This window comes from Budorcas taxicolor, chromosome X, assembly GCF_023091745.1.
Source record: "Budorcas taxicolor isolate Tak-1 chromosome X, Takin1.1, whole genome shotgun sequence".
In the NCBI taxonomy this organism is placed as follows: domain Eukaryota; kingdom Metazoa; phylum Chordata; class Mammalia; order Artiodactyla; family Bovidae; genus Budorcas; species Budorcas taxicolor.
Window position 1 is genome coordinate 74,226,228 of NC_068935.1, and position 25,508 is coordinate 74,251,735.

Below are 25,508 nucleotides of genomic sequence, written 5' to 3' on the forward strand. Positions count from 1 at the left end.
CCCCAGATCTTAGTGTGTGACGTTTTTAAAAATCAAAGGAAAAGTGAGGAGAGAGAGAAGACCACCTTCTTCTGCTACTTTGTAGAGATGTTGCAGGAAAATGGGATACGAGAGGATGGTCACATCCCAGGTCTTAGGTAAGTTGCCAAGTGAGCTGGGATGAGCTGCCAAGTGAGGGTCCTTGGCTTTGCACAGGAAAGAATTCAAGAGTGAACTGTAGTTAAGTGAAAGCAGGTTTATTGAGAGAGATACACATTCCATAGGCAGAATGCTGTCTATCTCAGAAGGTGAGAGCGGCCCTGGGAGATAACACACTCCATTAGAGTGTGGTCCATCACAGAAGCTGAAAGGCTCTGGGGTGTGAGGGTGGTTTGTTTTTATGGGCTTGGTAATTTCATAGACTAACAATATTATTCCAACTATTTTGGTGCAGGGTGGGGATTTCTAGGAATTGAGCCATCATCACTTTTTGGCCTTTTATGGTTAGCCTAAGAACTCTTATGATGCCTGTAGGTGTGTCATGTAGCATGCTAATATTTTACAATGAGTGTATAATGAGACTCAAGGTCTACTGGAAGTCAAGTTTTCCACCATCTTGGGCCTGGATGGTTCTTACCAGTTTTTGTTGTATCCTCAATGGCAGTGTCATTCTTTTAAATGGTTGTTCCTTGCCACCTTCCCTCCTATCTCAACTTCATCGACACTAAAAATCCTCTGTTCCATTTTTCCATTCTCCCCATCCCCCAAATCCTTGGCAACCATTGATCTTATTACTGTCTCCATAGTTTTGTCTTTTCCCAAATGTTATGTAGTTGGACTCATACAGCATTTAACTTTTTGAGATTGGCTTTTTTCACATCAGTCAGTTCAGTTCAGTCACTCAGTCATGTCCAACTCTTTGTGACCCCATGAACCGCAGTACACCAGGCCTCCCTGTCCATCACTAACTCCTGGAGTCCACCCAAACCCATGTCCATCGAGTCGGTGATACCATCCAACCATCTCATCCTCTGTCGTCCCCTTCTCCTCCTGCCCTCAATCCCTCCCAGCATCAGGGTCTTTTCAAATGAGTCAGCTCTTCACATCAGGTGGCCAAAGTATTGGAGTTTCAGCTTCAACATCAGTCCTTCCAATGAACACCCAGGACTGATGTCCTTTAGAATGGACTGGTTGGCTCTCCTTGCAGTCCAAGGGACTCTCAAGAGTCTTCTCCAACACCACAGTTCTAAAGCATCAATTCTTTGGCGCTCAGCTTTCTTTACAGTCCAACTCTCACATCCATACATGACTACTGGAAAAACCATAACCTTGACTAGATGGACCTTTGTTGGCAAAGTAATTTCTCTGCTTTTTAATATGCTGTCTAGGTTGGTCATAACTTTTCTTCCAAGGAGTAAGCGTCTTTTAATTTCATGGCTGCAGTCACCATCTGCAGTGATTTTGGAGCCCAGAAAAATAAAGTCAGCCACTGTTTCCACTGTTTCCCCATTTATTTTCCATGAAGTGATGGGACTGGATGCCATGATCTTAGTTTTTCACATAGTAATATAAATTTAAAGTTCCTCCATGTCTTTTCATGGCTTGCTAGCTCATTCCTTGTTAAAGCTGAATATTCCATTGTCTGGATGTACCACAGGTAGTTTATCCAATTCACCTTTTGAAGAATATCTTGGTGTTTTCACATTTTGGCAATTATGGAAAAAGCTACTTATGAAGGTGTTGATATAAATAAAAAATACTTATAAACATCATCAGTGTGCAGTTTTTTGAGTGGACTTTGTTTTCAGCTTATATTAGGTTAAATGTCAAGGAATGTGATTGTTGGATCAGGTGGAAAGAGTTTGGTTAATTTTGTAAGATATTGCCAAAAGTGGGTGGATCATTTCCCATTCCTACCAACTGTGAATAGTTCCTGTTATTCCACATCTGTACCGGCATTTAGTATAGTCACTGTTCTGTATTTCGTCCATTTTAATAGGTGTAGAGTGTTATCTTCCTGTTTTAATTTCTGATCCCCTAATGAGATATGATGATGTGGAGCATCTTTTCATATGCTCATTTGTCATTTATATATGTTCTTTGGTAAAATGTCTTCACATCTTTTGCCTGTTTTTAATCATGTTATTTATTTTATTGTTGAGTTTTCAGTTTTAAAAATTTATTTTAGATAATAATTCTTCATTAGATATATCTCTTGCCAGTATTTTTTTCTCAGTTTGTAGCAGAAAGACATGTCTTATTCTTTTGAAGTTTGCTAGTATTTTATTAAGGACTTTCACATTTGTATTCATAAGTGGTATTGGTCTGTAGATTTCTCTTTTTATGGTATCTTTTCTGATTTGATATGATACTGGTCTCATTGAATGAGTTGAGATGTAGTTCCTCCATTTTTATTAGAAGACTTTATGAAAAAAATGGAGTTAATTCTTTTTTTCTTTTTTGAATGTTTGGTGTAATTTTGTGGTTATACCATCTGGACCTTTGCTTTTCTTTGTGGGTAGATTTTTGATTACTAATTCAGTCTTTTCAGTTACAGATCTGTTCACATTGTTTATTGATTCTTGTGTCAACTTCAGTAATTTATGTGTGTTTAAAAATTTGTCCATTTCATTTAGGTTATCTAAGTTTTTGGCATACAATTGTTCATGATATTCCTTTATAATCTTTTAATTTCTTTAAGGTAAATAGCAACATCTCCTTTTAACTTCTCATCTGTGTCCTTTTTTCTTGGTCCATGTAGCCTAGTTGTTTTTTTTTTTTTCCAATTTTTCTCATCTTCTTAAAGAACTTATTTTGATTTCATTGATTTTCCTCTATTGTTTTTCTGTTCCCTGGTTCACTAATTTCTGTTCTAATCTTTATTATTTCCTTTCCTCTGCTTTCTTTAGGTTTAATCTACTAAAGTCTTTACTGATAAAGGGAAATATATTGGGTTTGCCAAAAAGTTCATTTGGGTTTTTCTGAAAGATGTTATGGGGAAACCTGAATGAACTTTTTGGCCAACTTAGTGCAATTAGTTAATAGTATGTTTTTATTTTTAGTAGAAGATGGAACTTAAATTTTCTTTTAAGAGAAAATCTTTAAAAGGTTACAATAGGAAATGTTTTGATTACATACTGCTCCTTTCAGAAATGCCTTTTAAAAAGGGATTTGTGTGTCAAAAGGGTGATTATAGGCAGAAAACATTTTTTAACCAAAGCAATATATTAAAAATATTTTTACTGGAGTATAGTTGATAGAAAACTCTTATATTTTAATGTGAGTAAAGTGTTACCAATACTGCCATACAGCATAGATTGAAAAATGGGTTCACAGAATTGTAGGTATTGGTGTTCTGTTTGATAATGCACCAAAGAGATAAATAATGTTTTCATTTCTTGTCTTTTAAGATAAAGTCAGTGGATCTGGCAATAACTCTGATATGATGGAGAACAGCAGGGAAGAGGTAAGAATAACTTGGAGCATTTAAAAGATATTTATTGCATACTACTAACCAACTAGAGTAGGTGTCATCAGTTTGCTTTTATTTAATATATGCATGTGTTTGAGTTTACTGTTATAACCAAGCATTATTATGATAACTTTATTTTCAGTAATTGTTCACTTTTTGATGGTGTTTACTGTTTTTGTTAGTGCTGTGGTTTGCTTCACCTAAAGTCAGACTACTGAACCTAGCTAACAGGTATTTGAATGTTATTATATTGTAACAGTGGTGCTCAAGGTGGTTGTTATGGGCATAACGTTATGGTTCTGAGATGGATATTCAGAATCTCTTCAGCATTATTATCAGAACCCATCCTGAGGTCCTTCACCTGATAATGCCAGCCTACACTGTGTTTTAGGATTCTTTCTATCCAGTGTGAAAAATTGAATCCAATAAAATATACTGATTATATTGGCAAAATGGAGGTAAATTTAGTATCTCTGAGAAAATTGTAGAAGGTACTCTGTGCCATATATTAGGATAGAGAAAATGACACATTTTTAGATTCTTAAAACTGTCTATTGAGATCTGGTTACCTGTGCATCTTCGTTTTGTGTTTGTCGGCATAGGCCAAGATCGTGGTATACAGCAGTGTATCATTTTCTATTCCTCAAAATTCAACAGTAATAATTTAACAAAAAGAGATAGTCTTGAATCAAGGAAACCTTGAGAGTAAATGAGAATTAGTTATTGATGTTTCTTTTAGAAAAATGTTTTAGGCATATAAATTATGTCTCATTCTACTGTTATATTATAGATGTTGGTATAGGAAAATAATTGTAGGGATGTTTCTCAGAGTTTTACTCACTTTTTTACTTATTTCTTGCATTTAGGGAGCTAGCTCTGCAGAAAAATCCAAATCGTCAGGATCCTCACGATCAAAGAGGTTGGTTGATACTGGAGGGAAAAAAGTTACTTTCTTTTTCAGGTTGTTTTATTTCCTTTTTATTAGAATAATCTGTTTTTTCCTAAACTTCAAGCACTCTTGTTCTAAGTAAACTAATTTATACAAGCATATATATTTTAAAAAGGGCTGTGTAATATAATGAATCCTCTTGTATCTATCACTTGACTTTTAATTTTAACTAAAATTTTCCCAGGGCAGGATTTATTATGTACTAGTGGCCCTGGCAGTATATAGGTAATTCCTTTCAGATAATATATGTGCTTTAAAAAAAAAGAGAAAAGGAAAAATGAAATGTTAAATGTCTCATGAGGCAATATGAGTTTTTTAGGGTTATACGAAATTGTCTAGGATGGGAAATGGTAGCCATAATAGTTATAAGGAAGTTATAAGAAGATCAAAGAGTGGTTAAAATACTTATCTGTGTTAAATTGTCAAAGTGAATTGTACATAAAGACTGAAATTACTTCTAAGCATAATGTAATATGTAATATACTATGAAATATAGTTTTTATTAGAAGTTTGCTGTTTATTCTATTGGACATTTTTTAAAAACTAGTGGAAGTAAATGTCTTTTAATAATCACAGTTTGTTTGTTATTTACGTATTCCCTAAAGTAGTGGTTCTTAAATAGGAGTTCCCCTCTAAATACTCTTTACTTTTTTTAGAGTGCACATGCCCTGGTCCTGCTGAAGACCTTCTAAATTGTAATGTGGTATAGAGATGTATGCTTCCCTAGGTGATTCTGATATGTATCCCTGGTTAAGAGCCACTGCTTAATCTAAACATGTTATTTATGTTATTTGGGTGTTTTTCAGTTGTCAGAAATGTCTGTAATTCTATGGACTTAATTTTTTCATAGGAAACCTTCAATTGTAACAAAGTATGTAGAATCTGATGATGAAAAACCTTTGGATGAAACTGTAAATGAAGATGCTTCTAATGAAAATTCAGAAAATGATATTACTATGCAAAGCTTGCCAAAAGGTAAAGTGTATTAATTTTTTATATGAAGTTAAAGTTGAAAAATATCTTTAAATGTCATTACTATAAAATTAGAAATTGATTATTGTAAGCTCTGTGTCAAGGACCAAACCTGACATTTTAGTAGCAGTGGTTTGGAAATGTATTAGTATGGTAATGATAATGTGTGTTCCTGAGGTTAAATATTTAGAATATATAGTCAGGTTTGAAAAGAAAACTTATTGTCTCTTTCCATTGGCTTCTAGTTTCCAAATTATACTTGAATGTGGAAGTTGGTTTAAATGTTTAGTATGTTAAGTTTTGGTTCAGTGAATTTTAATGTGCTTGCTTTACGAAAAACATAATGAATACTCTGAAAACGTCTTAAAAACATTTAAAGTTTAATTTATTCTTACTGCATTCTTAAATTCCCTAAGATTCAAAGTGAAGTTATGTGTTAAATTTGATTTGGATATATTTCTTGTAATTATCCTTTTTTAAAATGCCTTGTCACGTTTCCTCTCAACTGTTATGTTTCTAATCTTAAAAGTTTCATTGATTAGATTGGGGCCAGGGCAGGGTTGATAGGGGAGAAGCCAAATTAAAATCTTGGACTTTTCATAGCTCAAGCCTAAGAGCAGTGTGATTACATGATGAGAGAATGACATGGATCTTGGTAATTTCATGGTGTTTCAGAATCAAAAGTTTTGATTTGTTTCTTTATTGAATAATATGTTCAAGGCTCTTAGATTTTTCAGATTTGTTATCACTGATCATTTGCAGCAATGTTTACTACTTTATTCTCTGTCTCTACTTATGTTTATGTGACACATATTTTGTTTATGGAAGTTTAAAAAATGATAAGTAGGAGGATAATACATTTCTTGACTAGGAAAAATTAGGAGTTACAATAGATAAGAAATGAATGAGGAAAATAAATGAATGAGAGCAGGAAGAAAGAAGAAAAATTAATGGGCCTACCATTTACTTGGCTTTGAAAATCATTTTATGTAATGGTTTTGGTGGCCTAAGGCAGAAACAGCTATCATGGCAGTCTGAGTTTCATAGGTAGTGATTCACTTTGGATTATTATATTCTCAGTGGTTGTTACTTGAAGTGCTTATGATGGCCACTGGGTGAGCTAAGAACTAGGAGTTCCAATCTTTCTTTTAGTGACATTATGGAAGAAAGTTAGTATGGGATGTTACTAACCTGAACTAAGGGTAATTCTCTTCCACCAAACCAAAATAGACCTGTTTCATAAGGTCAAATTTGGTTGATTATCACTATTGTTATAATACTGAATATGTATAAGTACTGGACTCTTTAAAAATTAACTCATTTAATTCTCAAAGCAATGCTGTAAGGTATGAAGGAACAAATGCAGAGCTCAAGGAACTTTTTCAGCTTTAAATTGAAAAGCTAAGATTTGAACCCAGGTCTGCCTGAATCCAAAGTTAGTGAGTGCTCTTTCCACTCTGCTGCTTTGCTTTCATTTATAGAAGAATCTTCATAAAGAAATCTTTTTTTTTCCCCTGTATGTGTGTGTGTGTGTGTGTGTGTGTGTGTGTTGTGGGGGGGGGGGATTATCTGTAAATCTTTAGCTTTTTTCAAATGCCAGGGCTTCTCTGAGAGTATATATGTGAAATGGTTGTTATGAATAAAGGTTTTTTGTGTGTGTGTGGTATTACTTATATTTACCAGCTTGTAAAAATACTCAATCCTTTGTGCCCTATTTCCCCCCGTTTTTTCAGAGACTCAGAAATTCATTTAACCTCGGTTAAACCTCACTGCTGACTAACATAGACCTATGTTTCAGGGAAGCAGCCCCTGACAAGTACCAGGTTTTACAGTTCACCCTCCATATCTGTGGGTTCTGCCTCTGCAGATTCAACCAACCTCAGATCAGAAATATCTGGGGGAAAAATTGTGGAGAGTTCCAAAAAGCAAAACTTGAGATTGTCATTTGGCAGCCGTTTATATAGGGTTTACATTGTGCTGGGTATTGTAAGTAATCTAGAGATGATTTAAAGTATACAGAAAAATGTGCATAGGTTATAGGCTATTTTATATAAAGGACTTGAGCATCCACGGATTTTGGTATCCAAGGGGTCCTGGAACAAATCCCCCATGGATACTGAGGGACAGTTATACTTTATTAATTTTTGTCAGTAATGCCCAGTTGGGCTTTTCTGGTGGCTCAGTGATAAAGAATCTGCCTGCCAACGCAGGAGAAGTAGGTTCAATCCCTGGATCGGGAAGATCGCCTGGAAAAGAAGATGGCAACTCACTCCAGTATTCTTGCCTGGGAAATCCCATGGACAGAGGGGCCTGGTGGGCTACAGTCCTTGGGTTCGCAAGAGTCAGACACGAGTTAGTGACTAAACAACAACAATGCCTAATTACTAAGCCCAGCAATATAGGTAAAGTGAGACCTAGCCCTTTTTACCATGCCTCTACTTTATTTGCTCTTGAGAGATTAGAATGAAAAATTAGCAACCTCTCTCCTCAGTTCACATGTTTTATGGCTAAGAGAGTACATTCTTTCTAAAAGATTTTATAGGGACCAACAATTGATTTCATTCTGCAATTTATTGTTATAGCACTTGAGCTTAAGTACCTAAGGCAATATTTGTTTAAAACTCTGTAAGGACTTTCAGGGTACTGAATCTTTGACTTACCTATTTAGGAAATGGTACAGAATAGTACAGCAGTAATAGCAGAATATAAAACAACATTTAAGAATATTTTGCTGCCTTTATGGTTTAGCTTATGAGAAGAATAAGATGTCTTTAAAGCTTTCTTTTCTGATCCTTTTATTTTTTAAACTGTGGAACTTAGCGTAGATGTTCATAGTCAGAAAAGCTTTTGTGATAGGCAGTATAAAAATTGAGAACTGGGCTAAAGATTTTTAACTTTATTCACACATTTCTGTTACAAATCAGTTCATAATACTTCCCCCCTCACCACCATTTTTTATGAACTATGTTCCAACAAGTAATTTGATTGTTGACACCTGGCCCTTTTACTATTTCCCTGTTTTATTTATTCTTGAGAGGTCCTTATATAAATATTGAAAGCTTGAAAGAAACAAAACTATGTTCCAGCAATGTTGGCTTTATCTGGAGTCTTGTACTTCACTTGCACATTTAATATGTGTAATGGTTTTTTAAATGAAATCATTCTAGGTACAGTGATTGTACAACCAGAGCCAGTGCTGAATGAAGACAAAGATGATTTTAAAGGGCCTGAATTTAGAAGCAGAAGTAAAATGAAAACTGAAAATCTCAAAAAACGCGGAGGTAAATACAAGTGAAAATGAAAACATGAGTTTAAATTGCTGTTTATGACCATATTGGAAAATCTGATGTGCTTACTAAAAATACCTCCACTTTTCTGCCCATTGTTTTTTAAAAGCACTACTTAAAAATAACTTCTGTTTCTTTCTGAGCTCTGAAGCAGAAAAGGTTAAACACCATTGATTAAAATACCTTTGCCTTCAGTGGCTATTAAGTTATCTCAAGAAGCTTAGTATTTCCTTCTTACACATGTTAGTTCTGTAATGCTTATATGCCAGAATACCATGTGTTCCCTCTCACATGAAAGAATTTTAGATTTGGACAAAGTCTTCCACGTGGCCTTCAGATAAATTTATACATATCTAAAACATTGTTTCATAGAGTGATGGACATCTGCTTTAGTGTCACCTTGAGTGCTTATATTAAAAATGCAATTCCCTTAACTCCACTCATGACAATTTAGAATTTCTGGGGATGATGTCAAGACCCTGGTCCAGTTTGTTGTTATGTGCATTAAAGTCAGACATCTGTTGGTTTAAGGATATCAGTGTAGATACTCATAGAAAGGAGAAGGGAACTAGAGCTAGGGACCTTCCCTTCATCTGTCTCAGTCACCTCTTCCTTTGTCTGTCCACCCTCACTTATACACACAACCATTGGCTAGTCATCTGTAGAAAGTGAGCATGAGGAAGATTCATTTAAAAATTCACTACAGTGAAGTTTGTGTCCTACTTGTTTGTGTGTGAGTTTAAAGTAGTGCCTGTATGTATTTTGGGGGCATATTAACAGAGCTAGAATCCGTTATGGTAGAAAGAATGAGTCTCTAAAAGATAGACATGACACAAAATTTCTAAATAGAAGTGTAACGGAAGCCTGTCTGTTTAATATTTATCATTTTAATTGTGAAATTATAGAGTAGTTCTTATTTTTGCTGAAATTTTGTATAGATTTTATTCCAGTGCTATGTGATATCTTGGTGGTATCAGTAAAATATATCTGTACAGTAGTATATCGTATTAGATGTGTGTATAAATATATATATATATGTAAATTTTCAAATTGAATTCATTATGTTTAGAGATCAAAAGAATGTAGTTTAGTCTTTTGTCCACCAGGGGGTGTTCTACCTCTTTCAAGCATAAGGAAGATTTTTTGAGACTAATTCATAGTTGGGAAACTGCCATAGCAGCAACAGAGCTCACCAAAGCTAAGTAGTAGTCTTTAAAATAAGAGAATCATCAAGTAGAAGATGATAATAAGGACCAGCAGTAAGAGTTTTTTCTTCTTATTTCTGATTATGGATCCTCTAGGAAGACAGATAACTAAGTATACTGTGTTGTGTCAAAATTAATATCTAGTGGTGTCTTTTGGGGAGGGACTCTGGAGTAGTCAGTGCCTCAGATATGGATAATGGCTAAAAGGAGAATAAAAAAGAGCTACAATTATCGGGGAGGGTGATTTTAGTGCTAATTTACTATGCTGCTGGTATTTGGTCTGAGCTGATACATCTCTGGAACATTTTATTGAGTGTTCTGTGTAAGGATGTTTATATTGTGCTTAAGGGAATATGTGTGTTTATAGCCATATGATAGCTAAATCTTTCTTGTTAATTTTTGTCTTAATAATTTGCTATATCTTTAAGCTGTCGGAAATCACACAGGATTTTAACTATTTTTACCTATATACACATGTGTGAATGAACTAGTGATACAAGGTACTGAACTGTTAGTTAATATTCAAACTTCCTAGGAAGTTAGTTCTAAAATTGAAGTCTAATTTAGGAAACTGTCAAGAAGGTAAACTTTATACATAAAATAGTCTTATAATGATTTGAAACAAAATTAAATGCAAAGATATTGACCATTTAAGGAGCCATTGTTTTTTTTAAATACCATAGCCGATTTTGACATCCTTTCCCTAGTTCGCTTGTTAGAAAACATATTTTACATTTAATTTTTCTATATGACAGAATAATTCTCTCCTTAAGATTGATAAAATGTATTCAGGTCAGAAATGAAAATGCCTCTTTTCCATTTATATGCTGTGTTATAACCATTATGATATTTCATAACTAAAAAAATAAAACATACATCCATAGAAACAAGTATGTCTAGTAAAGTACCACTTAAACAGTTTACAATATTTGCTTCAGATCTCATTTAAATAAAGTATTGGTTTATTCCTATTTCCTCTTCTTTTTCACTTCAGGTTGTGATTATTTGAAGTTTGTGTGCATATGTGCTGTTTGCATGCATGTTTTTATATTTTTTTTTACCTAATTTTGCTCAAGAAGTATTTGTTTTTCATTTAAAAATATACAAAGTAGTATCTGTAGATATCCTTTTGCAACATTTTTTATTCAATTTTGATTTTGAAATGTATTCATATCAGTAAATGTATAATCGTTTTTTTACGTTTCACTGTTCTATAGAATTCAGTTATATAATTAAATCACTATCCATTTCCTAAATGTGAAATTATTTCTAATTTTTTGTTTTCAAAGTTTTCCCAATTGCTAGTTAGTACTTCAGTGAATATCTTTTATGATTCTTTATGCACATTTGGGGAAAATTCTCCATTGGATCACCTAGCTTTTTAAAATTCTTGAGTGATATATGTGCAGAAGCATAAAGAATATGCTTAATATTATCTAACATTGGATGAACATTCAGACTCTAGCTTTTCATTACTTTGTTAGCTTACATGAATGTAATCATTATTTGATATGAAAAAACACACTGTAAATTTATTTGTGTTTAAAGTACAGAATATATGAATACTCACAATCAAATACTAATCCAGGATGGTATGATTTAAAATAAAATATAAGCAGCTTTATAGAGTGTGATGGTGCCCTTATACTTCGGTTAACCTTTTTTAACTTCTGCAAGTAAAAATATTTGTGCTGATACTTGGGTCCCTGGTGCTTTGGACCTTAAAACTAATAATAACACAAAATAGAAAATTAAAAGGTGAGAAATACATGTGTTGTTTTGTCTTTTTGTTAGTGATAGAGACAATTTTTTTTTCTTTTTTTTTTTTAAGTCTTAGTCCCCTCCCCCCCCCCCCCCCCCCCCCCCGTTTTTTCCTTCAGTGAATGCAGGCATTTTCACTGGCCTCTTTTGAGTCATATTCTGCCATCTTATTTGGGTAAGAGTTGTTTGCACATCAGAGTCACCTGTAAAACTTTCAGTGGGTTAGGGATGGGAATGGCTGTCCCTATTTTTAAAAGATTCTTTAAAAGATTCTAATTTTCAGTTCAGATTGTGAAGCACTGTGTAGAACTAGAGATGAGGGTGAGGCAAAAGTTCCTTTTATTCTTGTGTAGGTTATCTTCAATCTGTTTTTCTACAGACACCGTGGCATGGGGCTCTGTCAAAACCCTTCCTGCCAAGATAGATATAACTGCAAATCTTATTTGTCCATATTTGGAAATAGTGGACAGTGCTGATATGGACTTGACAATGGAGTAAATATAGAAAAAAGGCAGGTTAATGGGGATTGTGGATAGCATTGAAGGGACTCTGAGGAAGGAAATTGGTAACATAAAGTTGTCAGGTTTTTACATATTTTTGAAAGGATCTGTATAGAAAATTCCATTTTGAGAATAAAAATTTTATGGCATACCTAACTAAGGTATAGGGTTCCAAAAGAATCTATTCTATGTATTTCACTTGCTTCTCCATTCTTTAAGAACTGATGCTGAATTTATTTGTGAAGCAGTAGCAAAATGAAAAGAGCTCTTGATACCTATTTTTAGAACTTCTTTTATGGAATCTCTTCATGTTATATCAAGTTGTTGTGAGAAATAGGGTTTGCATCTGTAAAAGGGAACAAGGTAGCTCTGCAATTTGTCAAGGTTGTCATGTTTTTAGTAAGTCCATAAAATTATTAACCTTTTTATTTGTATCCAAAATATCATTTTCCCAAGGATTATGAAGTATTTAATTTTCAATTTGAATGTTGGAAAATGCTAACTAAAATATATGTCTTTTTATATGTGTGTCTATGTGTGAATAATGGTCACTCTTTTCTTCTAGAAGATGGGCTTCATGGGATTGTGAGCTGTACAGCTTGTGGACAACAGGTCAATCATTTTCAAAAAGATTCCATTTATAGACATCCTTCACTGCAAGTACTTATTTGTAAGGTATGTAATGATCTGTTGATAATTCCACAGATATCTGAATGCTTAACATGTGTCAGACTTTTGATGCAGTGATGAAGATGGAAATGGTTTCTGCCATTGGAGGGCATATACTGGTAGTGGGGAAGACAGCCATGAAAGGGCCAATAAGTGCTACGATAGGGGGGATACTGTGTACTTTGGGAACACATGAGAAGCCATTGTAATTTGAAGTTGATATATAATGGAGATGATACAGCTGATGTCTGAAATATAAATAGGAATTAGCTTGGTAAAGTGGGATTGGTTCAGTATATTTTAGGCCAGAGGCAACATGATATTCAAAGACTCATAGGTGAGGGACAATGTGGTGTGTTGGAGAATTGCAGAGTATATGTGTATGCACACATATGTTTTATAACCTTTCCTCTTTACATACTCTAATTACTCAAATCTAAATTCTCCATGTAGAGTAGTGTTTTGATTTAATTTGGAGATTGTAGATTTTAAAAAAATATTTTATATGTATTGAAGATAATTTTAACAGTCTATGTAAACTTTTTTATAAGTAATACCTTGGAATTAATTTTAAATATCTACTTTATCAAGCATATCATTTCCCCAACTCATGTTACTGCTAAATTAATCCTGTAGTAGCTTGTTTCCCAATAAAATAATCTACTTGAATTGTAGGGACAGACCAGACTTTCCTTAATTAGAGTTCTATTTGTAGATCTTGCATGAATTTTTGATAGATGTAGACCAACTGAGCGACTTCACTTTCCCTTTTCACTTTCATGCATTGGAGAAGGAAATAGCAGCCCACTCCAGTGTTCTTGCCTGGAGAATCCCAGGGATGGGGGAGCCTGGTGGACTGCCGTCTGTAGGGTCGCACAGAGTCAGACACAACTGAAGTGACTTAGCAGCAGCAGCAGACCAACTTAAGCTAAATTTACTGCCTAAGAGGCAGTAATTTGTGTCCTTCCTTTTCTTGAATTCAGTTCAGTCAGGCTTCTAGTTTTAAATTGTGACAGCTGAATTTTGCATCTATTGGATTTGTAATGTGCATTCCTTTTTTCTTGTATATGTGATTGTTGTTTTTCAAAGGCCAGTCTGTTGAGCCCAGGTCAGTAATCAGTAGTTGTTATCAGTGGTCATGGAACCTTCCCTTTTCTTCTATTTCAGTGAGAAGGAATTTAAAGTCAGTCAGATTTGGATTTGAATATCAGTTTTGCCTTTGTAATTGTATGACTTTTGGAGATTTATTTACATATTAATGAACCAAAGCCTTGTCTCTCAAATTGGGCAGTAATAGTGCCTATCTTACACAGTAGGTATTGGAGATTTAAAGATAACATAGGGCAGAAAAGGATACTATTGCTCAGCTCTACACACAATAGCTGTTTATATATGATGACTATTAAATTAGTATTAAGTAACAACAAATCTAATATATTTTTATGTAGATCTTTGGTAGCTAGCCATATGAGATCAGAAATTTGCCTTAAAAATCTTCTGTCAATTTTTATATAAGGAACAGTGGTACTTGATGATATGGAAGTCTGTTTTAATTTCTTAAGCTATTCCTGTGTCTCTAAAGTACTAGTTGGGGTGATACAGTGTTTTTGCTTTGATTCTCTAAAACACACATACACACACACACACATAGATGCATTCCCTTTACTTTTTTAATGACTTAAAAATGAAGTTTTTCTCCTTTATGAATATTAAAAGTTTTGAATAAATTTCCCCTTTCTCTTTCTTTTTTTTTAATAGAATTGCTTTAAATATTACATGAGTGATGATATTAGCCGTGACTCAGATGGAATGGATGAACAGTGTAGGTAGGTAATAAATCAAGATGAACTAAAATTCAGTGTTGTCTACTTGAGGGAAAATTCTTATATAGTCTGTTATTAAATCTTTTTTTTTGTGGTATCATCATTGATATCTTCAATGGAAGGTTGTTCTTTTCCACATAGCCCTTGATTTATATCTTAATTTTCTAACAAAGAATAAGTAAATGACCTAAATTACTTTGCTATTAAAATTGTTGGCAAGAAATTTTAATTGGTTTAGTACTATAAAGATTTAAAATGAGTTTCATGTTTGAATAATATTTTAATCTTTAAATAATTGCAGATGGTGTGCAGAAGGTGGAAACTTAATTTGTTGTGACTTTTGCCATAATGCCTTCTGTAAGAAGTGCATTCTTCGCAACCTTGGTCGAAAGGAGCTGTCTACAATAATGGATGAAAACAACCAATGGTATTGCTACATTTGTCACCCAGAGCCTTTGTTGGACTTGGTCACAGCGTGTAACAGCGTATTTGAAAACTTAGAACAGTTGTTGCAACAAAATAAGAAGAAGATAAAAGTTGACAATGAAAAGACTAGTAAAGTATATGAGCATGCACCCAGATTTTCTCCAAAGAAAAACAGTTCAAATTGTAATGGAGAAGAAAAGAAGTTAGATGATTCATATTCTGGTTCTGTAACCTACTCTTATTCAGCACTAATTGTGCCCAAGGACATGATTAAGAAGGCAAAAAAACTGATTGAGACTACTGCCAACATGAATTCCAGTTACGTTAAATTTTTGAAGCAGGCAACAGATAATTCAGAAATCAATTCTGCTACAAAGTTACGTCAGCTTAAGGCTTTTAAGTCTGTGTTGGCTGATATCAAGAAAGCTCATCTTGCATTAGAAGAAGATTTGAATTCAGAGATTCAAGCTTTGGATGCTGTAAACAAAGAGAAAAATACCAAAGAGCATAAAGTCATAGATGCTAAGTCTGAAACAAAAGTAAGAAAAGGAGAAAAACCTTGTGTTTTGGAAAGGAAGGATATTTCAAAATCAGAAGGTAAACTGTCAAGAAAGCAGGTAGATAGTGAGCATATAGGTCAGAGTGTTGCAGTAGAGGAACAAAGAGCACATAAAAATGCCAGTACTGAACATAAGAAATCTGATAAAAAAGAACCTCAGTATGAACCTACTAACACTGCTGAAGACTTAGACATGGATATTGTGTCTGTTCCTTCCTCAGTTCCAGAAGACATTTTTGAAAATCTTGAGACTGCTATGGAAGTTCAGAGTTCATCAGAGTATCAGGGAGATGGCAACAGTGGAACTGAACAAGAACTGGAGACTTCTATAAAATTAAATATTACTTCAAAAGACAACAGAGGAGGTATTAAATCAAAAACAACAGCTAAAGTAACAAAAGAATTATATGTTAAACTCACCCCTGTTTCCCTTTCTATTTCCCCAATTAAAGGTGCTGATTGTCAGGAAGTTCCACAAGATAAAGATAGCTATAAAAGTTCTTGTCTGAACCCTAAGCCAGAGAACTGTGAACTTGGACAGGAAAAGAATGATAATGAGCATTTGGCTAAAAGTGAAGTTCCGTTACTTTCAGAAGAATCTGATCTTCGAAGATCCCCGCGTGTAAAGACTACACCTTTGAGGCGACAGACAGAAACCAACCGTACAACATCTAATTCAGATGAAGAAAATAATGAAACAGTTAAGGAGCAACAAAAACTTTCGGTTCCAATGAGAAAAAAGGATAAGCGGAATTCTTCTGACAGTGCTATAGATAATCCTAAACCTAATAAATTGCCTAAATCTAAGCAGTCAGAGATTGTGGATCACATTTCAGATTCTGACGAAATGCTGGCAATCCTCAAAGACGTGCCCAGTATGAGTCACAGTTCTTCAGATACTGATAATAATGAACCTCATACAAATAACAAGAAGACTTTTTACTCAGAGATTCAAAGAGGGAAAGATGATAAAAGAAAAAGGAAACGAAAAAGTTCTACTTCTGGCTCAGATTTTGATATTAAGAAAGGTAAATCAGTTAAAAAGTCTATAATTTCTAAAAAGAAACGGCAAAACCAGTCTGAGTCTTCTAATTATGACTCAGAATTAGAAAAAGAGATAAAGAGAATGAGTAAAATTGGGACTGCCAGAACAACCAAAAAAAGAGTTCCAAATAAAGAAGATTATGATTCTTCTGAAGATGAAAAACACAGCAAACAAGGAATGGATAATCAAGGTCATAAAAGTTTGAGGACTGCACAGGAAGGATCATCTGATGATGCTGAAAGGAAACAAGAGAGAGAGAATTTCTCTTCAGCAGAAGGCACAGTTGATAAAGACAAGACCATCATGGAATTGAGAGATCGCCTCTCTAAGAAGCAGCAGCCTGATGTTTCCTCAGAGAGTGCTGATAAGCTTTGTTCTGGGAAAGAGGAGAGTTTTAATTCTCCAGAAGATAAAAAGTTTGCTGAATCTAAAGGAAAGAGTAAGCACCAGCGAACCAGAATGTGTAAGAAAATACTGGGTGGCTTATGTGATGTTGCTGAGAAGTTCTCAGAGAAAGAACAGAGTGATGAATCCTCTGAAGATGATAACGAGCAGAGCAAAAAGGAAATTGAAGAAAAAGAAAAGAAGACTGCAGACTTGAGTAAAAAAGTGATGGAACAAGAGTATGAATCATCATCTGATACTACTGAGAAATTACCTGAGGGAGAAGAAATTTGTCACTTTCCTAAAAGCATAAAACAAAATAAGAGCTCAGCTGATGGGGAAAAGAAATGCAAAAAAATAAAAGATAAAGCTTCTAAAAAGAAGGGTGAATTATCTGATAATTCTGAGAAGTTACCAGGGAAAAGAGAAAGTTGTGATTCTTCAGAAGATAAGAGGAGTAAGAATGGAACATCGAGTAGAGAGAAGAAAAGGTTCAACTTGCCTGAAAAGAGTTCGAGGAAGAGACAGGATTGTTCATCATCTGATACTGAAAAATATTCCATGAAGGAAGATGGCTGTGATTTTTCTGATAAGAGACCAAAAAGAATAGAATTAAGGGAAAGAAGGAATTTAAATTCAAATAGAAATAGCAAGGAAGTACAAAGTGGCTCATCATCTTCTGATGTTGAGGAAAGTTCTGAAGATAATAAAAACCTGAAGAAACAAAGAACTTCAGCTAAAAAGAAGGCAGGCAGTATGAAGGAGAAAATGAGAAACTCCTTGAGAACAAGCACTAAAAGGAAGCAGGCTGACATTACTTCCTCATCTTCTTCTGATATAGGAGATGATGATCAGAAATCTGTAGGTGAGGGGAGCAGTGATGAGCAGAAAATTAAGCCTGTGACTGAAAATTTAGTGCTGTCGTCACATACTGGATTTTGTCAATCTTCAGGTATGGGAAAACAAATAGAAAATTTATACTTTTCCCCTCTTGAATTAACTACATTGTTTATTTTCTCTGTAGTCAGCCAAATGCAAGGTTACTCATTGTGTAGGAAAACACCATTTAAAAATTCTTTACAGATTTTCTAGAACCTCTTTCTCCAATTTCTTTTGTTACCATTGGGAGGTATTTGAAACATTATTAGTGTTCTGTATCATGTATACCAAATTTGTTGGGTAAATTTCTTTATTAATGTTTAATGCTTTTCTTTGGAGTAATGAAAAGTAATTTATGAAGGAAAATCAGACTGTTGATAGTAGTTCAGTGGACATTTACTCATGTAATGGAGATGAGTGCTTGTTATGAGTATGACATGTTATGTGAAAGTTTTAACTGCTTTGCCATGCATCTGACATTTATTTTTTTTAAATTTAATTGGAGGCTAATTACTTTACAATATTATGGTGGTTTTTGCCATACATTCACATGAATCAGCCCTGATTTTTAAATTGGGCACATTAACTTTGTGTCTCTGAAATCCTCTGAAAAATTTAAATTTACTTTATTGAAACCTGTTGCTGATGCTCATCATTTTTTTTCTAATAACGTGAACAGATGTTTCCATTTTTAACATTAACAAAATAAAAAAAGAAAAAACTCCAGAAAGTACATGGATTACTCTCCCCTGATGAGATAGAGCACTAGGACAATAAGGGTATGGGTCAATGATACCCCTCAAAAAATTAAAAATATTTATCATTATGGCAGTTCTTTAAAAAATAGTTGTATAATAAATGTACACTTGTTGCTCTTATTGTCTTTTTTTAAGTCAGTAAAACCTGTCAGTTAACCAAGGACACTTCAGATTTATTTAAAAATTTTTGTGAAGGAGATTGCACTTACTATTGTGTTCCAGCAGAACATACGAACATTTACATGTAAGAGGAATAAGCAGTTCAGATTAGATATTGCTGCCAAGTAAACTTTGGTACCACCTTACAAAATTTTTAATTTTGAGAATTTCTTAGATTTTTGAATTGCATATGAGATTGTGAATTTGTATTCAAAATATAATATAATGGTTGCTTTGATATCAATTCAATGTTTTGGTTATCAGGTAGGTTGAAAAAACTCTCATTAGGATTAGAGTGTGAGAATAATAAATTACATGGAGTATTCTCATTTGCAAATTCTAGACTGTTGGACTAATCAAACTTTGTAAAACTGATTTCCATGACAAAACAGCTTCCCTAGTGAAATCTGCATGTTTGATTTCAGATACTAATTTTCGTCTCCCCAAATCTCACTTGACACATATGAGAGTTTCTATGAGAATTACAATTCTCATGCTTAGAACTGTTAATAACTATTTTAATAAGTAATATGCATTGATTAGCTCTTAATAAGAGATGGCAACATATGGCTAATACTTAAGAGGGTTCATTTCCCTTTTCTCATGTTTATATCCAGAAAAGCCTTGAGAATTCTGCACTTCAGGCAAGATGCCAGTCTCTCAACTGTTGGAAGGAATAAAATTTGTTGTTCAAATTTTCTTCACTCTGGGTATTTCTTGGACTGATTATACTTGTAGATGTAGAAAAGGAGGACAAATTTGCTAGGGAATGAACTCATCTAACAATTGGACATTGTCAACTATACTTCAATAAAAAATTAAATAAAAATTGGACTTTGTTGGTAGAAATAGTCAGAAAAAAATATTCAGGGAATTGCAAATACGCACTATGTTAAAAGCACTGATTTCCAGGATAAGTTTAGGTGTGAGTCAATGATAGTGGCATTCCTTAAGAATTTGCTTGCCTGTATACAAAGCATGCTAAATTTATCTATTCTCCTAATACATCCAACTTAATTCAGGTGACAATTTTTATGAACTCTTAAAAAGCCTACCCTGCTCCCATGAATTTAGAGGATTCCTATTTATTCAGCAATAGTTGGGAATCTATTACAGTGTACACCATTTTCTAATTGGTCTCGGGAATGGCATGACTAACCATGATGAGGAACATGGTCCTAGGAGATTGCAGTCCAGTGAGCAAGATAGACATAGATAAGTCATTATTTGTTTTAAAAAAAAAGAATACCAGGAGAAAGATGTAAAACTAAAATGAGTCTGTGTGATAAATATTAGGTGAGCCAGTTATCCAAATATTGGAGGAAGACTTAAAAGAACAGATAGTATTTGAACTCAGATTTGAAGAATGGGTCAAATTTTCAAAGATGTGGTAAGGAGGAACAGCAGTAATATCGCTAGTAATATTTAATTTGAGGATTGAACTGTTTGAATGAAGTATTTATTGTGAGTTTGCTAAGGTTAATTGGAAGATTTACTTTTGTTTTTCTACAGTTAGCATATTTCTATCCTGCACCTATAGGTGTCTGTGTTCCTAGTGAATTTTTTTCTTCAACATTTTCTCCCAGTATTTTTTTATGAAAAAATGTTAAATATATGGAGGAATTTCTGCTGTTAACATTATACTATATTTGCTTTATCACATACTTTAATTTATATATCCTATCTATCCATCAATGGACCTAACTTTTGCCCCCTCTTTTGTTTATTTTGAAATAATTATAAATTCACAGGAAGTTGAAAGAAAGTATACAGAAGGTCTTGGATGTCTTTCATTAATTTCCTCCAATGGTATCAGTCTTTCATAATTATAGTACAGTGTCATAACCAGGAAACTGATGATTTATTCAGATTTCATCAGTTTTACATGCACTCCTTCATTTGTGTGTATGTGTGGTTGTGTGTGTGTAAGTATAATTCTGTGCAAAATTTGTATCATGTGTAGCTTTGTATAGCTACCACAACAACCAATATATTGAACTGTTTCATTACCACAAGGTTCCCTTGTGCTAGCCCTATACACACTTCCTTCCATTCTTAACCTGTGGCAACTGTTAATCTGATTTCCATCTCTGTATTTCTGTTATTTTGAGATGGAATCATGAAGTGTATAACCTTTTGAAATTGTCTTTCTTCACTCAGTGTTATTAATGCCCTTGAAATTTTTGATGCATTTGAATAATTCTCCCTGATTACTTCAGCATTTATAGTGTTAACTAGGGTACAATGTTTGTTTCTGAGGCAAAATTTATATCCAATGAAATGTACAAATTTTCTTAATCTCTTTATGCTGCTGCTGCTGCTGCTGCTAAGTCGCTTCAGTCATGTCCGACTCTGTGCGACCCCATAGACGGCAGCCCACCAGGTTCCTCTGTCCCTGGGATTCTCCAGGCAAGAATACTGGAGTGGGTTGCCATTTCGTTTTCCAATGCATGCATGCATGCTAAGTCGCTTCAGTCATGTCTGACTCTGTGCGACCCCATGGACAGCATCCCACCAGGCTCCTCTGTCCACGGGATTCTTCAGGCAAGAATACTGGAGTGGGTTGCCATTTCCTTCTCCTAATCACTTTATAGTTTTAATCAAAAGATAGAAATGTTACTTTTTGTAAGGAAATAAGTTTTACTGTACTTTAATATATCTCTGGGTGATTCTACTCATGAGCACCATACAAATTCAAGTATATTTTACAGTTACTTGGTATCACCAAGTATTGGTAGCATTTTAAAAAAATTCTTCAATGATACAGAAAAAGTTAGACATCTGTTAACTTTAAATGGGTCAGTACAAAGCCTACTTCAGTGAGAAGCTTATGCTAATATGATGGTGAATGATAAAATATTTGTTACTAGGAAGGATGAGTTTTAAAATTCTTGTGCTGTGGGAAGAAACTTTGAAATATATAAGATCCAACTATTTATTATTTTGCTGCTGACACTTCTCAAATTCCACATTGTACTTATAAATTATTTTTATTCATGTTTTGGATCCCAGAGCATAGTTTAGGACTCACTAGTTATTTTAAAGTTTTTGGCTTTCAGTTTTATTTTACATGATTTTACTTATGTAGATAATTTTAAGTACACTTTTATTCCCTCAAGGAGACGAAGCCTTATCTAAATCAGTGCCTGTCACAGTGGATGATGACGACGATGACAATGATCCTGAAAATAGGTATGATTCCATCTGTAAGGACTTTAAAAAGATTATAACACACCCTAGGCATGGGCACAAAGAGCAGCATCGGAATCGCAAGCAAGTTGTACAAACCAGGAGTGCCAGCTTTAGAAAGACTAACTCGCAGTCTTCCTCCATGTTTCAAAGAAAGGCCAAAAAAATGGGGTAACTCTGAAACCTTAAGAGAAAATAAATATAAATATCAACACATCCAGCATAGGGTGTGTTATAAATACAGCACTGTCAATTTTTATGTTTCATGTAAACTGTGATAAGTTTTTGCGAATATTTTAATTTTGACAGACTATTTATTAGTGAATGTGAATCATGTCTCAAAAATTGTTGACAGCAGAAATCTCTATCCTCAATATTGATTATTGTTTTAAATTGCCATCCAATTTGATGATCCTATTCATTAAAACCTGTTCAACGTGAAAAAAGGAGACTGGTCAGATGATTAACAAATTGCTTTCAAAATAAGTATCTATTTGCACAGTGTCTAGACTGATTTAGATTTTAACAGTTTTTCAAATAAAATAGAAGTAGACAGTTTGATAGTGTTAACATTAATAATACTTATATAATAGGTTTAAATGTGAACATTGTAGTCTGTACAGATTGACTTAACTAAGGGATAGCAGGGAGAAGAAAAAAAATAAAGATACACCCATATCTTAGCAATGAGGAATAAAGAAAGTGGAGATATTCAAAAATTTATGTTTTTTATATATCTTTTAAACCCTTCCTGAACTAGAAGATCCCACATACTCATAATCTTCATGGAGACAGTGTGGTGTAATGGATGGAATTTGGGGATAATGGGCATAAGATTATGTGACTTCTAGTTCTGACTTTTCTGTGTGATCTTGGAAAAGTGATTTTTGCCACAATTTTCTGTTCTCTAAAATGAAAAGATTGGATGAAATGTTCTCTGATCAATTCTGGCACCAAAAATACATGATAGACTTGAGATTTTACTATAGAGTACTATATTAATATCCATTTATTCCTAATAGTAAGCTCTAATAACTAAGAAAGCATGAAGATAAACATTAATTTTTGTGTCATAATTTTGTAAGGAATTAACTGAGTTATTAAAAGCTATGGGGCCAGCTGTCACTATAGTTTTGTTATGTCTTGCTGTTGCTGACAGGTTTTTCTGTTTCAAAGATCAACATTCTCCTAATTAATAGGACAGCATTTTTATTAAGGTGAATGAACAATAATTTTTATTTTGTAGTTTTGAATAGAGCTTCAGCTCAGTTGCTCAGTTGTGTCCGACTCTTTGTGACCCCATGAATCGCAGCACGCCAGGCCTCCCTGTCCATCACCAACTCTCGGAGTCCACCCAAACCCATGTCCATGGAGTTGGTGATGCCATCCAACCATCTCATCCTCTGTCGTCCCCTTCTCCTCCTGCCCTCAATCTTTCCCAGCATCAGGGTCTTTTCAAATGAGTCAGCTTTCCGTATCAGGTGGCCAAAGTATTGGAGTTTTAGCTTCAGCATCAGTCCTTCCAGTGAATACCCAGGACTGATCTCCTTTAGGATGGACTGGTTGGATCTCCTTGCAGTGCAAGGGACTCTCAAGAGTCTTCTCCAGCACCACAGTTCAAAAGCATCAATTCTTCTGTGCGCAGCTTTCTTTACAGTCCAACCCTCACATCCATACATGACCACTGGAAAAACCGTAGCCTTGACTAGATGGACCTTTGTTGACAAAGTAATGTCTCTCTGCTTTTTAATATGCTGTATAGGTTGGTCATAACTTTTCTTCCAAGGAGTAAGCATCTTTTAATTTCATGGCTGCAGTCACCATCTGTAGTGATTTTGGAGCCCAGAAAAATAAAGTCTGCCACTGTTTCCACTGTTTCCCCATCTGTTTTCCATGAAGTGATGGGACCAGATGCCATGATCTTCGTTTTCTGAATGTTGAGCTTTAAGTCATCTTTTTCACTCTCCTCTTTCACTTTCATTAAGAGGCTCTTCAGTTCTTCTCTACTTTCCATAATAAGGGTGGTGTTATCTGCATATCTGAGGTTATTGATATTTCTCCCAGCAATCTTGATTCTAGCTTGTGCTTCCTCCAGCCCAGCGTTTCTCATGATGTACTCTGCATAGAAGTTAAATAAGCAGGGTGACAATATACAGCCTTGTCATACTCCTTTTCCTATTTGGAACCAGTCTGTTGTTCCACGTCCAGTTCTAACTGTTGCTTCCTGACCTGCATATAGGTTTCTCAAGAGGAAGGTCAGGTGGTCTGGTATTCCCATCTCTTTCAGAATTTTCCACAGTTTCTTGTGATCCACACAGTCACATGGCTTTGGCATAGTCAATAAAGCAGAAATAGATGTTTTTCTGGAACTCTCTTGCTTTTTTGATGATCCAGCAGGTGTTGGCAGTTTGATCTCTGGTTTCTTTACCTTTTCTAAAACCAGCTTGAACATCTTGAAGTTCATGGTTCATGTATTGCCAAAGCCTGGCTTGGAGCATTTTGAGCATTACTTTGCTAGAGTGTGAGATGAATGCAATTGTGTGGTAGTTTGAGCATTCTTTGGCATTGCCTTTCTTTGGGATTGGAATGAAAACTGACCTTTTCCGGTCTTGTGGCCACTGCTGTGTTTTCCAAATTTGCTGACACTGAGTGCAGCACTTTCACAGTATCATCTTTCAGGATTTGAAATAACTCAGCTGGAATTCCATCACCTCCACTAGCTTTGTTCTAGTGGAGGTTAGTCATAGATAAACTCAGGTGCTGTCATCTACTTATTTTTTGATTAAACATATATATCCAGTTTTTTTCAAATTTCATTAAATTTTATGTTACAGGCATTTAAATTTTAATCTTTTTTAGCATGCTGTAATTCCTCTTCATTTATTTATGTTATTTGTTTTCTTGTAAATTATATGGCCTCAAATGCTAATAATGTTTAAAACATGCTATATCCTAATTTACTTATGGGTTATGAACCTTAATTTCATATTTAACCACCAAATAAGTGTCATTAGGTTGCAATAATTTTTGTGTTAGAGCTTGTCAAAATTAAGTATACTTTTTATCTTTTAAGTTACTTGATCATATCTCTCTGTAACTGGCAGGTATTTTATTGAAAGGCATCTTTAATTCCATTGTTTATTTGTGATTAAAAAAGTACAACCATGTTGAGTACTTTCGAGAAGAATTTTATTTTGAGCATGTTTTTCTTTATATCCAGTTTAGTGTGCTTTTATAAAATATGCCATTAATAACTTGTTTCATATGCAGTATACCAAAGAGGTATCTAATACCCATGTGTTATCTAATGATGGGGATATAATACCTTTTTAAATTATTTTAATATAGACAGTGTACTTGAGCGTATTTGAATATGCACTAAGCAAGTTTTAAAAGTTTGTTTTCAGATCATGATAAAGTCTTGGAGTTATTTTTTACCTTTTACATTTTTGAGTTGGATATATTTTAGTAGACAGCATATTGTAATGATGT

General features: G+C 34.2%; 1 protein-coding gene across 1 annotated transcript in view; it reads left to right on the forward strand.

Moving 5' to 3' along the window:
• Positions 1–25,508, forward strand: part of ATRX (ATRX chromatin remodeler) — a 280,266-nt gene that overhangs the window by 85,622 nt on the left and 169,136 nt on the right. Inside the window, exons 4-11 of the mRNA XM_052663022.1 lie at positions 3,390–3,445; positions 4,318–4,370; positions 5,251–5,375; positions 8,540–8,653; positions 12,691–12,800; positions 14,553–14,620; positions 14,919–17,983; positions 21,947–22,019. Of these exons, the coding sequence (XP_052518982.1) occupies positions 3,390–3,445; positions 4,318–4,370; positions 5,251–5,375; positions 8,540–8,653; positions 12,691–12,800; positions 14,553–14,620; positions 14,919–17,983; positions 21,947–22,019 (3,664 nt within the window). The remainder of the gene's footprint in view (positions 1–3,389; positions 3,446–4,317; positions 4,371–5,250; positions 5,376–8,539; positions 8,654–12,690; positions 12,801–14,552; positions 14,621–14,918; positions 17,984–21,946; positions 22,020–25,508) is intronic.